General features: G+C 42.2%; 1 protein-coding gene across 10 annotated transcripts in view; it reads left to right on the plus strand.

The window, feature by feature from the left end:
• PDE5A (phosphodiesterase 5A) overlaps positions 1 to 12,588 on the plus strand; it is a 115,113-nt gene that overhangs the window by 54,688 nt on the left and 47,837 nt on the right. For all 10 annotated transcript variants that reach the window (XM_081876771.1, XM_081876768.1, XM_081876766.1 and 7 more), the window contains 2 exons: positions 4,108 to 4,696; positions 7,777 to 7,866. In XM_081876771.1, the coding sequence (XP_081732897.1) occupies positions 4,112 to 4,696; positions 7,777 to 7,866 (675 nt within the window). In that variant the 5' untranslated portion in view covers positions 4,108 to 4,111. The remainder of the gene's footprint in view (positions 1 to 4,107; positions 4,697 to 7,776; positions 7,867 to 12,588) is intronic.

The raw sequence follows: 12,588 nt of genomic DNA on the forward strand, positions 1-12,588 counted from the left end.
TGTAGTTTGTTAAGGGTGCTGAGAGTTGTTAGGAGCCCCTCACAGAGCTACAGTTCCCAGGAACTGTAACAAACTATAGCTCCCAGGATTCCTTAGTTAGAGCCATGGTTCCCAAGGTGTTACAGAGTTATTGTAGTGGAATGGAAAGACTTCAAAGAGAGAAGGAGCCAAAAGCTGCTAGTCTTTCAGCTGAGTTGATGGAGAGGCCATGCAGTCCCATCTCTCCCTCTAGAGGGTACAGGGTTGTTGGTGTGATGCCCCCGGATTTTCTTGCCTACTCCTGCGAGAGGGAGGATCCTGATGAATCTGGTGGTGGAGCGCAGTCAACGGAGAGGTCCGTTCTGAAATATTCCAGTTGGACAACCTTTAAGTCTTGTTTTGCTCCTTTTGGTATTTTGAGCATGGGATCAGAAGGCAACAAAAATAGCTGCGTAAACACATCTGTGTGTTTTGTTTGCAGCCTTGACCTTCAATATCTCTGGTTTTACTGTGCTTTCCATATTAACAATGAGAAATCCCTTATAGGGCGAAGCCATGACTCTTGCATTCTAGATAGTTGGAAACTGAGTTGAGTTGTTAGGGCGCCAGTAATAACAGTTTCGCACGAGGGTACTTTTTTGGTATTCTCACTCTAACAAACTGATCACACTGTTTGCCTTATTTAAAAATAACACAAGCAGCAGGCGAGAATCACATTGTTTGACAATCCTGTAAAAGGAGGCATTTTTGCACGAACACTGCCTCTGACTTCGATCTGATTAAATCAGTCTCCCTGTCTGCCTCTATGTTCTCAGTGTTGTTTTAAATTAATTTATTTACTTCCTCTTTGGATTGCCTCTGTAAACATTATCAGACACAATCTTCTGCATAATGCAAGCTTCTGCAGTGTAGCAAGTCAGTCTTGACATTCTCGTGTTTCTTGGGCTATAGAGGCTCTCTGGAAGAAGACAGTGAATAAAGACCAGAAGTCCTCCAGATTACTAGAGTTATACATTTAGCTCCTTAGATTGTGTGCAAAATATGTAAAGTCCAGAGCCTGAACAATCACACCAAGGTATCTGGTTGCAACAGTAGTGCTGTTGACGCTTCCACACCATACTTCTAAATAACAAGGCTTCCTCCAAAGAATCCTGAGAGCCCTCCTTAATTAACAATTCCCAGCAAATTACAGTTCCCAGGATTCTTTGGGGGGGGGTGCATTAAATATGCTTTAAATGTACAGTGTGGATGTAAAGTGTGTCTCTGAAACATGACTGGCCAAGTGGTGTGCTGTGTTGCATTGTGTTGCTGTAATGAATCGCATTACCTCCTGATCCGGCAAGGCTCTGGTACAACTTGTTTGAGGATTCAGAACAAAACAAAAGCAAACACTGTGTCCATGTTGGCATGTAACGCTAAACCATGGTTTAGTGTTGCACACTTGAGCAAGAAGGAGCCGCCACAGGTCTTGGGTTCACATGCTCCCACTCTCCCCTGGTCTTCCTCCAGAGTTTATGTTCAGCCATGATGACTGATATCTACACAACTACAAGTCAGGTTATTTTATTGCTGAAACTAAACTCTTCCAGGGTCCTCCTTTTGAAGTCCAAGGCTCCTTCCTGTTCATTTACTTAGCAGCAAGTTATGCTTTGGCTTTTTGTATGACTGTAACCATTGGCTACTGACGAGGCACAAGAAGTTCAATTTTATCCCTGCATTCTGCTTAGCTAAACTGCCATATTCCTAATTCTTAACAGGCATTGAATAGCTGTAAGCATTGCTATGAGAAAGCCAGGCTGAGCTGCTGCAAGAAAGGAAAAGCACGCTGAGATAAAAGGATCGCCTTTACCTCTTAACATATGCTAATTTAAAAGGCAGAGCTAGCTAATGGCATTAATATAAAAACTCCCAGCAGGTGAGCACCCGAGATTCCAGTACCAGGCAACATTTGCATTCATTCTTCTGTCTTAGTTATTTCAAGAGATATTTATTTTTAATGTTTGATATTTTATTAGGTTTTTATATGTGCTGGAAACCACCCTGAGTGGCTGAGGAAACCCAGCCAGATGGGTGTGATATGAATTTGTTTGTTTGTTTGTTTGTTTGTTTGTTTGTTTAAAGTTAGAAGAGAGTTTAATTTTTTAAATAAATCAAAGACTGTGCGTAGGGGATTCCTGTATACAGCAGAGCACATTATCCTGAGAACGTTGATGTACAATTTTATTTTATATGCCTAAATAGGCAGACGAAACAATATCACTTCTAAACCACTTAATATTAAAACAATATCACTTTGTAAACCACTTAATATTGAAACACCTCCAAGTGGTCTACAGCAAAAACTTAAAATGTATACTAAAAACCATCGCCATAAACCACCAGAAAAAAACTGATCAAGGATCACAACGATACAGCATCGTAAATACAAAAAAAAACTAAATCCTGCTTTAGCGGTCAGGGTAAGTTTGGGAAAGTAGTAACCCACGAGGCTTCCTCTATGGTTAGGGTGAAGAACATTCCAAAGGACAACAGTGGAAAATACCCCTTTACAGATCTCCACTATACAATGGAGTGTAATGTGTGGTACCGCTAACTGGAACTTCCTGGATGACCACAGTGATCTTAGTAGGTCTACATAGGGACAGGCAGGCAGTGGCTGCATTATTGCTTCATGGGCAGGGAAACAAAGCAGCTCTAGTGAACATCATGCCCCTCATATTCGCTCGCAAAAAACTGGCGCAAGTGAACAAATCCTTGGTCCCTGAAAGCCTCAGTATCATTCAACACTATTCCATCCACATTAAGTCTTTTAGTTTCCATGGAAGCTTCATTCTAACTATAATCTGGAAAGTTGGCAGTCATTGCTCCACCATCTGTAAAGGATAAAAGTTCTGTAAAAAATTGGGCCTTGTAACGTTCCTGAGTTACCACAAGCAATTGTTTAGAGGCAGAGAAACCGAATTATACAGCAACAATTAGCTGTACATTGTTTTGAGGATTATGGCAAGCGAAAGAATTAGCTTTAATGACAGTACCTGGTGTACATAACCCACATATAAAAACACAGGTTTTATATCTACAGCATTTTTTCTCCCTGTTTAATTGACTTCTGATTCTACACTCACTGGCATTGGCTCTCCAGAGCTTCAGGCAACATTTGCAGCCTTAACTTGAGATGCTGAGACTGGAACCCAGGAACAAACATGCAGCCGTACCACTGAGCATCACAACAGTTGTATTGTTTCTTAAAACTGAAGGCAACAGTCAGTATAAGAGCATAGTGTAGCCTGCTGACAGCTCAGAAGCTGAGTGTGAAGAAGGCACTGAGCATAATTGCAGTAGTTAAAGGGCAGGATTTCAGAGTCAAAACAAAACAAATTCCTTCCAGTAGCACCTTAAAGACCAACTAAGTCAGTTCTTGGTATGAGCTTTCGTGTGCATGCACACTTCTTCAGATACACATTGTATCTGAAGAAGTGTGCATGCACACGAAAGCTCATACCAAGAACTGACTTAGTTGGTCTTTAAGGTGCTACTGGAAGGAATTTGTTTTGTTTTGACTATGGCAGACCAACACGGCTACCTATCTGTAACAGGATTTCAGAGGTTATCCCCACAACTAGCAGATGCAAAGCAAATGTATGTAAAAGAAATCAGCACACAATTAATTTGAGTAATTTACATAGATTGGAGAATTGACATAGAACTGGTGTTGCTTCAGCATTTTAAGCTTTTTAGTGTTTGCTTTTTAAACAGATTTACATTTGTCTGTCTTGCATGTTGGCCATTATTTTCTTTCTAAATCTGCAATCCTTCAGAGTTCTGAGCCGTTAGGAATAGGAAGGGTAAGTATTGCGGAACTTCTGATGCTAGCTTTTGATGAGGGAATGCATCCTTTTTATGAGACGCAAGATGTTAAGTGCTCAAGTCAGCCTCTGTGTTGGCTTGAAACGGGGAACATTCAGCAAAGGACAAGCATGTGGCTGTACAACGTGTACATCTTTTTTTAAAAAATGCCATGTTTAGAAGGCATGGGTAGTAGACTACTCTTTGGGGATCTGCCTTCCTTAAACATTTATTCCTTTTTTTATGGAAGTCATTATTTATTGCACTTCTCTTCTTTTGCAGAGAGATGGTCAATGCATGGTTTTCTGAGAGAGTTCATCCCATACCAGTGTGCAAAGAGGGGGCCAAGCCGCACGGTGAGGCCTGTTCTTGTCCCAGCCACCAGGCCGCACGGGCAGAGAGCACTAATCCCACACCTCCAACCAGGAAGATCTCTGCTTCTGAGTTTGACAGGCCCCTTAGGCCTATTGTTGTCAAGGATTGTGTTGGAACCGTGAGTTTCTTGTCGGACTCCGAAAAGAAGGAGCAGATGCCTCTTCAACCTCGGACGCTTGGGAGCGATGCAGGGGATCAGTGCTCAAGGCTCTTAGAATTGGTGAAGGACATTTCCAGTCACTTGGATGTCACAGCCCTTTGCCACAAAATTTTCTTGCACATCCACGAACTCATTGCCGCCGACCGCTACTCCCTCTTTTTGGTGTGTGAAGACAGTTCCAATGAGAAGTTTCTCATCAGCAGGCTCTTTGACGTTGCCGAAGGTTCCACCTTGGAAGAAGCTTCAAACAATGGCATCCGTCTGGAGTGGAACAAAGGGATAGTGGGACACGTGGCAGCTTTGGGGCAGCCTTTGAACATCAAAGATGCCTATGAGGTAAACAAAGAATAATTGTGCGGTGGGTGCGTTTTATCCAGAGAGACCACTCATCTACAGTCAAACCTCTTCTTATGTCCGCCTCTGCTCTCGTCCATTTCGCCCAACATCTGCGGCAAACCTGGAAGTAACTGTTGGGTTTGCTGCTGTTCTTGCATGCGCAGGAGTGGCGATCGCCATTCGTGCATGTGCAGAAGCAGCAATTGCCATTCGCACATGCGCAGAAGCGGGCACTCGCCACCTGCACACAGCAGCGCCTCTCCCAGCGACCCATTTAGACTTCCGGATAGGCCTCTGGAATGGATTGTGGTCGTGAGTAGAGGTTCCACTGCAGCTGAATATTTGCCACACCAAAGATGTCCCATCTTTCCTCCAAAGAGCTCAACCATGGTGTACACGGTTCTCCCCTACTCTCCATTTTACCATCACAACAAAGCTGTGAGGTTGGTTAGGTTTGGAGATGGTGACTGGCCCAAGGCCACTCAGTGACCTTCAAGGCTGAGCCCGGATTAGGTCTCCAGAGTCCTAGCCCAACACTCTAACCACTACACACTACTGGCTCTCATTATGGATTTAGAAAATTCTGTGCGAATGTACATGATGAGGAACACAACAGTTGGCCTACTGGTTAGAGAAGGTAATGGAAAGCACATGACACCAGCATGTTACTGAACTGTAAATAGAGCTATAGCACAGTTTATGGTGCTAGGTGGCTTGGGCCTAATAGCCAAAGTGTTGCCTTCCCTAAAATGCCTCACTGCAGTCTCTTAAGGTCGATTTAGACCATTGTCTACAATTTGCTCTCTGTAAGAACATAGGAAGCTGCCCATCAAACTCAGTATTTCCCAAACTCTGATCTCCAGCTGTTTTTGGACTACAACTCCCATCATTCCTAGCTGCCAAGACCAGTGGTCAGGGACGTTGGGAATTGTAGTCTGAAAAACAACTGGAGACCCAAGCTTGGGAAACGCTGGTCTACATTGAGTGATAGGGGCTCTGCAGGGTTGTGGACAGGGTTCACCCCAAGCCTTACCTGGAGATTCCACTGGAGATTGAATCTGGGACTTTCTGCATGCATAGTGGATGCTCTGAGCTGTTGCCCTTTTCCATGCATCATGGATTCAGGTGTTCTTAGTGTCTTTCCCCACAACTGTGGAGCTGGGGATTTGCCAGAATGGACAGGAAACTACTCACTGGAATTAAGTTAGGCCCAACACTTCTGCTAGTTCTTGGTATATTTTATTTGTGTTGTCATGATTAGTCAACTCTGGTTTGCATTTGTAACTGGGATTATTATTTTTTGGGCTGGGCTGTAGGGAGGAGATCTGTGGACCTGTGGATATTACCATCCTATAGTTGTCAGGCATGATATTTTGATTCTGGATATGTTTTGACATTGATTTCTGACATAAACTTTTAGAGTGCCCTAGAAATGGAAATAATGTAATTTGCTATACAATTTTTGAGGCTTTAAACTTGAGCAATTCTAGTAACATCTGGTAACGTGAACTTTGCACATATGTCTATGCTCTGAGGTATGTATGGAACTAAGTACAGTCTGAGTAAGAATGGCAAAACTAAACTTTTAACATTCTTTCCTGAAATGGAAGAGCTTAGTATTTTTCATCACTATGGCTAACTTAGCCATAATTGCACTTCCCTCAGTTTTCTCACTTTCTGCAGGGAGAGAGAGAGAAAAAATAAAATAAAATAATGGTTGTGCTTTGGGTAAACAGCATGTTATGGAATATATCCAATCTGAGGGTGGGAGTGGAGGAGATTCTACAAATTTTTGTAAGCTTGCTAAAACTCTTTGTGACATTTGGGGTTCTTTATCTGCAAATGGTGATGATCCACATAGTGCTTCAGTCATTATTTTATGGAATGGAAATGTCAGGAAAAATAACTTGGGGATGAGTGGGGGACAGGATCTTTTTTGGTAGTGACTCCAAACTTTTGGAATTCCCTACCCTGAGATGTTCACCAGATTCCTTTCTTTACTGTTTCTAAATGATCCCCCAATATCTTTTTATTTCATCAGGACTTCTCTGTTATAAGAAAAATGGGATTTATACTGTTTAAATTTTTTATATTACCTTATTCCCCCCTATTTTAAGTTAACAGAGTTTTTCTTTTTAAAGATTATAGTATTGGTTTTTTTATATTGTCCCCAGACAAAAAGTGAGCAGTAAGACAAAAACCAAACCATGACTATAGCTTGCAGTTAGTTTGGAGTGAAACAAACAATGAGCCCGGGTTTAGACATAATGCACAGCCAAACCATGTCTTAGCTCCAGGTAGTATGGCAGCAGCAGGACCACAGAAGAGCGAAGTAGCTGTGATTTTATTTATAAGTGCCTGCACACTTGCATGTTCACACTTAGCTATGGTTTGGCTTAGTGTTATGTGCAAACCAGCCATTGTTTTAAAGTGATTGTGTGCTGCCCTGGGAAAGCTTTGCCCTGCAATGTTCATGTGCCTTAGAAATTTGTTAATAAGTAAATAATTGAACACTGCTGACAAGAGGAACAGTGAAACAGAACCTATTACAGTGGTACCTTGGGTTACAGGCCCTTCAGGTTACAGACACTTCAGGTTACAGACTCGGCTAACCCAGAAATAGTACCTCGGGTTAAGAACTCTGCTTCAGAATGAGAACAGAAATTGTGTAGCACGGCGACAGCAGGAGGCCCCATTAGCTAAAGTGGTTTCAGGTTAAGAACGGACCTCCAGAACGAATTAAGTTCTTAACCCAAGGTACATATTTTGCAATGTTGTCTCTCTGTTCACTATGCATTTGGACACCTCTTAAGATATCTAAACCAAACTTTGCATGATGATTTCTGGGATCAAGGAGCAGGTTTTCCTCTGTGTTTCAATACAATTGGATGCCATTTTGAATCAAGATGGCAGACAGGACATTTCAAAACTGCACTGAAATTTAACCACTTATTACAAACTTACATTATTTTTTTGGGTTTCTTAGAATTCCCAAGTATCCTATTGGCATATAAACTTAGGAAATAGGTATGGTTTCTGAAAAAATGTGTACATAGTTATCTATTTTCTTCTTTTGACAGGATCCCCGATTTAATGCAGAAGTGGACCAACTCACGGGCTACAGGACGCAGAGCATCCTCTGTATGCCAATAAAGAACCATAGAGAAGAGGTAAGGTCAGGCATCTGGCTCTTCCTTGGTTGTAACATTTCCAGCTCCACTAATTCGTTTAAGCGTTTTCAGCTTTCAGGCTCTGTCCCAAAGCACAACATGGTTTGTTCTTGATTTTGCCTTTTTATTATTTAAAGTCTGTCTGCATGTGATTCCACAGAGTTCAGTTTGGACCTGCTCTGTTAACTATGCAGAATTGGTAGACAGCCAGTTTCCTCCCCTCCCCGTGTTGTCATTTAACAAATAACATTAGCCATTTTGGGCAAAGTTGGTGAATTTGCATTTTTTTTCTTGCAAATATAAAACTCCTATTTTCTTGTAACTTTTATTTTTCACCCTTGCTCAACTGAATCTGCATTATGAGGAAGTATTGTGTATGTAGAAAATGTATTACTAGAAAGGTCTAAAATACAATGAGCTACATAAAATCAGGCTTACAGTCTAAAGCATGGAAAACAAAGGAAGGGAAAAATGGGAAAGAATTTCTTTTTTTGAAAAAAGAAAATTTGTGAAAAAAAGAAACTGCAGAATTAAAAAAGGATGTCTTGCTTTCAGTGCTTGCCCATCAGAGCAATATTGTTAAAAAAAATCCCATTTATTATGATGTCAAATCTAAGGACTCATCTATACTTCCTCCAGGCCTAGAAGGCACAGCTCCAAGAGATTTTATGCTTGTCTCATGTTTCCTAAGGAATTCACTTTTTCCAGAAAAACCCACTCTCAAACCATTGAATTGGAGAAAACATCAATCCATGGATGGATTGACATGGGAAATCCTGCATGACATGGGAAATCCTGCTTGGTGTTTGCTCTGTTTTAGCAATAAAGAGCAGGTTTTCCTAGGGGAAAGCAGTGGGACAAGTGGAAGTGTCGATAAGCTCTAAGCATGACATGGGAAATGTTCATTGAAAGGTGGTATAAAAATATTGTGAAATTAGTGTACCCCCTCCCAAGGTTAAAACATTATGAAAGCCCTGCCTTTGGACTCGTAATCCAGTATTGCTGAAATTGGTTCCAGCCTCAGATAAAGATTAGCTGGTGCCTGCCAGGTAATAATCATATAAATTGGACCATAAAGAAGGCTGATCACCAAAGAATTGATGCTTTTGAATTATGGTGCTGGAGGAGACTCTTGAGAGTCCCATGGACTGCAAGAAGATCAAACCTCTCCATTCTTCAGGAAATCAGCCTTGAGTGCTCACTGGAAGGACAGATCCTGAAGCTGAGACTCCAATACTTTGGCCACCTCATGAGAAGAGAAGACTCCCTGGAAAAGACCCTGATGTTGGGAAAGATTGAGGGCACAAGGAGAAAGGGATGACAGAGGACAAGATGGTTGGACAGTGTTCTCGAAGCTACCAGCATGAGTTTGACTAAACTGCGGGAGGCAGTGGAAGACAGGAGTGCCTGGTGTGCTCTGGTCCATAGACTAACAAAGAGTCAGACACGACTAAACGACTAAACAACAACAACTACAACAACAACAGCAACTATAGTTAAGTGATTCTCCTATTCCTGTGTAGTCAAGATGAACAGGGAAGATGCATCAGCGTCCTTGGGAAAACCTGGGGATTACAGAATAGAAAAAGTCTGCTACTTGGGCGTAGGGGAGACTCAGCACTGCTCAAGGAGAACCTCACGTACTTGGTGAGCTTGGAATGCTGACTGTTGTGAGGGGTGGGGATGGGGGCAAAAGAAACAGAAAACCAAGCAGGATAGGATGTGCAAAAGACGAGATATATTTGCCTAATATGTGCATCTGATAATTTGAATGGGTAGGTGAAAATTTAGAATTTATTACTATAATTGAAATAGAAATGCAATGCATCTCACCATAGGCAGGAAGACAGTGGCCAAGTGACTAGTCTTCCTGCTCAGTGGGCAATTTTAAGGCCCTTGCTCTCCCCTTCCTCTGGTTCTTTCCCTTTAAAATGGCACTTAGGCCCCAAAGCCTTTCAAAAAGAGGGTTGTCATCTGTAAAGTAAGATCCAGGACGACCCTGGAAGGAAATGGGCCCATCCTCGAAGGAGTCTGAACACTGAACGGGAGAATGCTTCGCTGCAGTGTTTTGCTGCCATGCTGCTTGCTGCTACAGATTTTTGTGGAGCCTTTGCTTCCTCTGCCCTTCACTCAATGACCAGCTTGCTTTAGGTTTAGAGAATACATATGACAGTAAACTGGCCTCAAGCTGGTCTTTTGTTAGAGTGTCCCAGGGCTTATTTTGACTGTATGGAGTTTCTCTTGTCACATAACTTTTGGTTCAAAGGCTAATTTTTGGACCTGAGTTTTTTCAGTTCTTGTTTCCCAGCAGCATTTCAGCTTTTTCCAAAATATACTTACAGTTTCTGGTGATATATTAACTCATGTTAATCCCAAACGTCATGTTACTTTAAACTTGTTATTCTTTGAGCTGTGGCTAATTTAAACATTAGCTCCATCTCCTTGATCATTTTGGCCATCTGCTGGGATGAGAGGGTTGTTGGTTTTTCGTCTGAATATGCATATCTTTTCTTTCAGACAAGATTTGAGTTTGCAGAAATCTTTTCTCAGCCCTCCAGAGTCTACTTGGGGTTTCATCATCCTCAGTAATTTATTGCCATATGCACACCTGGCTGCCTCATGGCCTAACCCTGACTTCAGTTTATGGGTGGGCAAATCTGTCATTCCCCCAGAATATAATGCATTTTATATGTTATTTTCACTAGCATATGTATTTTATGCATTTCTGTACACATTCTGAAAGATAGCTGTGTTTTGATTCACATATTGGAAGGAGAAGTTTGAATTAGGTAGTTTCTCATTAAAATACAAATAAAATCTAATTTTCCCCACAGCTCCACTTCATTTCCTTTATATCATGAACATTCAGCAAAATAGTTAATAGGTACACCACTAGAAAGTCACAAAGATTGTTAACAACACAATCCTATACATGCTTTTGTGGATATAATTCCCTGTTCAGGATCCAGCTTCCTTATGTGTAAGCAAACACATGAGGAGAAGCTGGGACATAATGCCAGGCCCTGCCCTCTCAGGGATGTCATCTACACAGTTTAAATCCCCCCACATATTTGGGGGCAAATTGACCCAGCAGAAAGTATCTTCGGCTCATGGAGGTATAAATAGGGCTTAAATTTCACTGTGTCCAGTGGAATTTACTCCCTAATAAGTGTGTTTATCATTTCAACTTAAACTACACTAACATTGCAGGGATGCTTCTCCAATATGCAATGATGCATACTGGGGCAGATCTTCAGAACTGTAGTTTTACTTGAAAGTAAGGAAGTAGGTTTACTTGAAACTCATTCACCTAGCAGTAAATAAAGGACTTCCTTCTTTCCTGTCTGCCCATTGCACCATTTTCTGAAGTGTATAGGTTACCACTGCTTGTTGATCTTGCTGTTGGCATATGTATTTTTCGCTGCCATCGCAAGTGCTTGTTTCGACTTGGCAGACTCTGAAGCCTGGCCCCAAGTCAACCGACAACCAAGCCGACCACTGCATGTGGGGATGTCTGGCGTCGGAGGTCTGGTGCACAAAGTCCACGGTTTGCTCATGACATGCTTTCTTTAGACAAGCCGGCCAAAACAAAACAAGAATGTGTCAGGAGTTTGGCTCGCAAGCCTCCATTAATCATAAGCTCCAAGGGGCCTTGGGTGCGCTGCTACCATCTAGTCAGCCATCTTTGATTAACGAAGAAACGAAATGCCGTGTTCTTAGGTCAAGACACTGCAGGGCTAACAGACTTGTTTAAAGAAGTATTCAGTTTGCCATTGGTAGCTCCCGAAATGAAATACAATGACTTTGGATAGGTTTACCCTCGTAAACAAAAGCATGGCCTCAGCTGAAGCAAAGCATCCCCTTCCCATTACTTGCAAGCGTAAAACAAAGTGATAGATGAACAAATTGGCAGAGGTTGAAATGAGAGGGAAAGGGAGGGGGCGAAGTGCTACACTCACTTCTAGTCATTTTGAACTGGAGGGACAGAGTTTTGGAATGTTTCTTGGGGAAAGCTGGTTTCTCTTCCCACCCCACCACAACCCTTTCTTTCCTTTTAAACTCTCTTAGCAGAAGGTTTTCATCACTCTCGCCATAATGCCTTACTGACACATTTCTGGAATGAGGCTTGGTCCACGGAATCAGACCCTAAATTGCCATCTGCTTTTAGCTGCTTTTCCTACTTTTTGAAAGCCATTAACAACATAAAAACACACTGGCTCCTCGTTCCAAAGAAAACGCCCAGAAAACAGACACAGCCATTATCATGAAGATCTATCTAACAGATAAAAGAAGCTGCTTTGGCTCTGAATGTTCACCAATAACAAGCCGGCTTTGCTTTCTGCAAAGCTACTGAAGCCGGGCCTCAGGCACATGTCAGCCAAGGCACATCACTCCCACAAGTGACATTTCATTGGCTCAGCCATCTGTGCATGTTCTGGGCAGGATGTGCCCCATGCCCTGTGTGTGGATGTCGATGAACACTTTGGGCAGGCAGAAAGGCAGGAGCAGCTCACAGCCCTCCATTTTGAAAACCAAACTGAAAGCAAGGGTGTGACTTTGGCCACATTCACACCATAAATTTAAAACACTGTGATGCTATGCACTGTGAAGCCACAGATTCCCCCAAAGAATTATGGGAGCTGTAGTTTAAGTGTGTTAGGACACCCCTGTTCCCCTCACAAAGCTACACTTCTTAGAGTTCTCTGTGAAGAGGGATTGATT

The sequence above is a fragment of the Podarcis erhardii genome (assembly GCF_964252035.2).
Source record: "Podarcis erhardii genome assembly, chromosome: 9".
Lineage (NCBI taxonomy): Eukaryota > Metazoa > Chordata > Lepidosauria > Squamata > Lacertidae > Podarcis > Podarcis erhardii.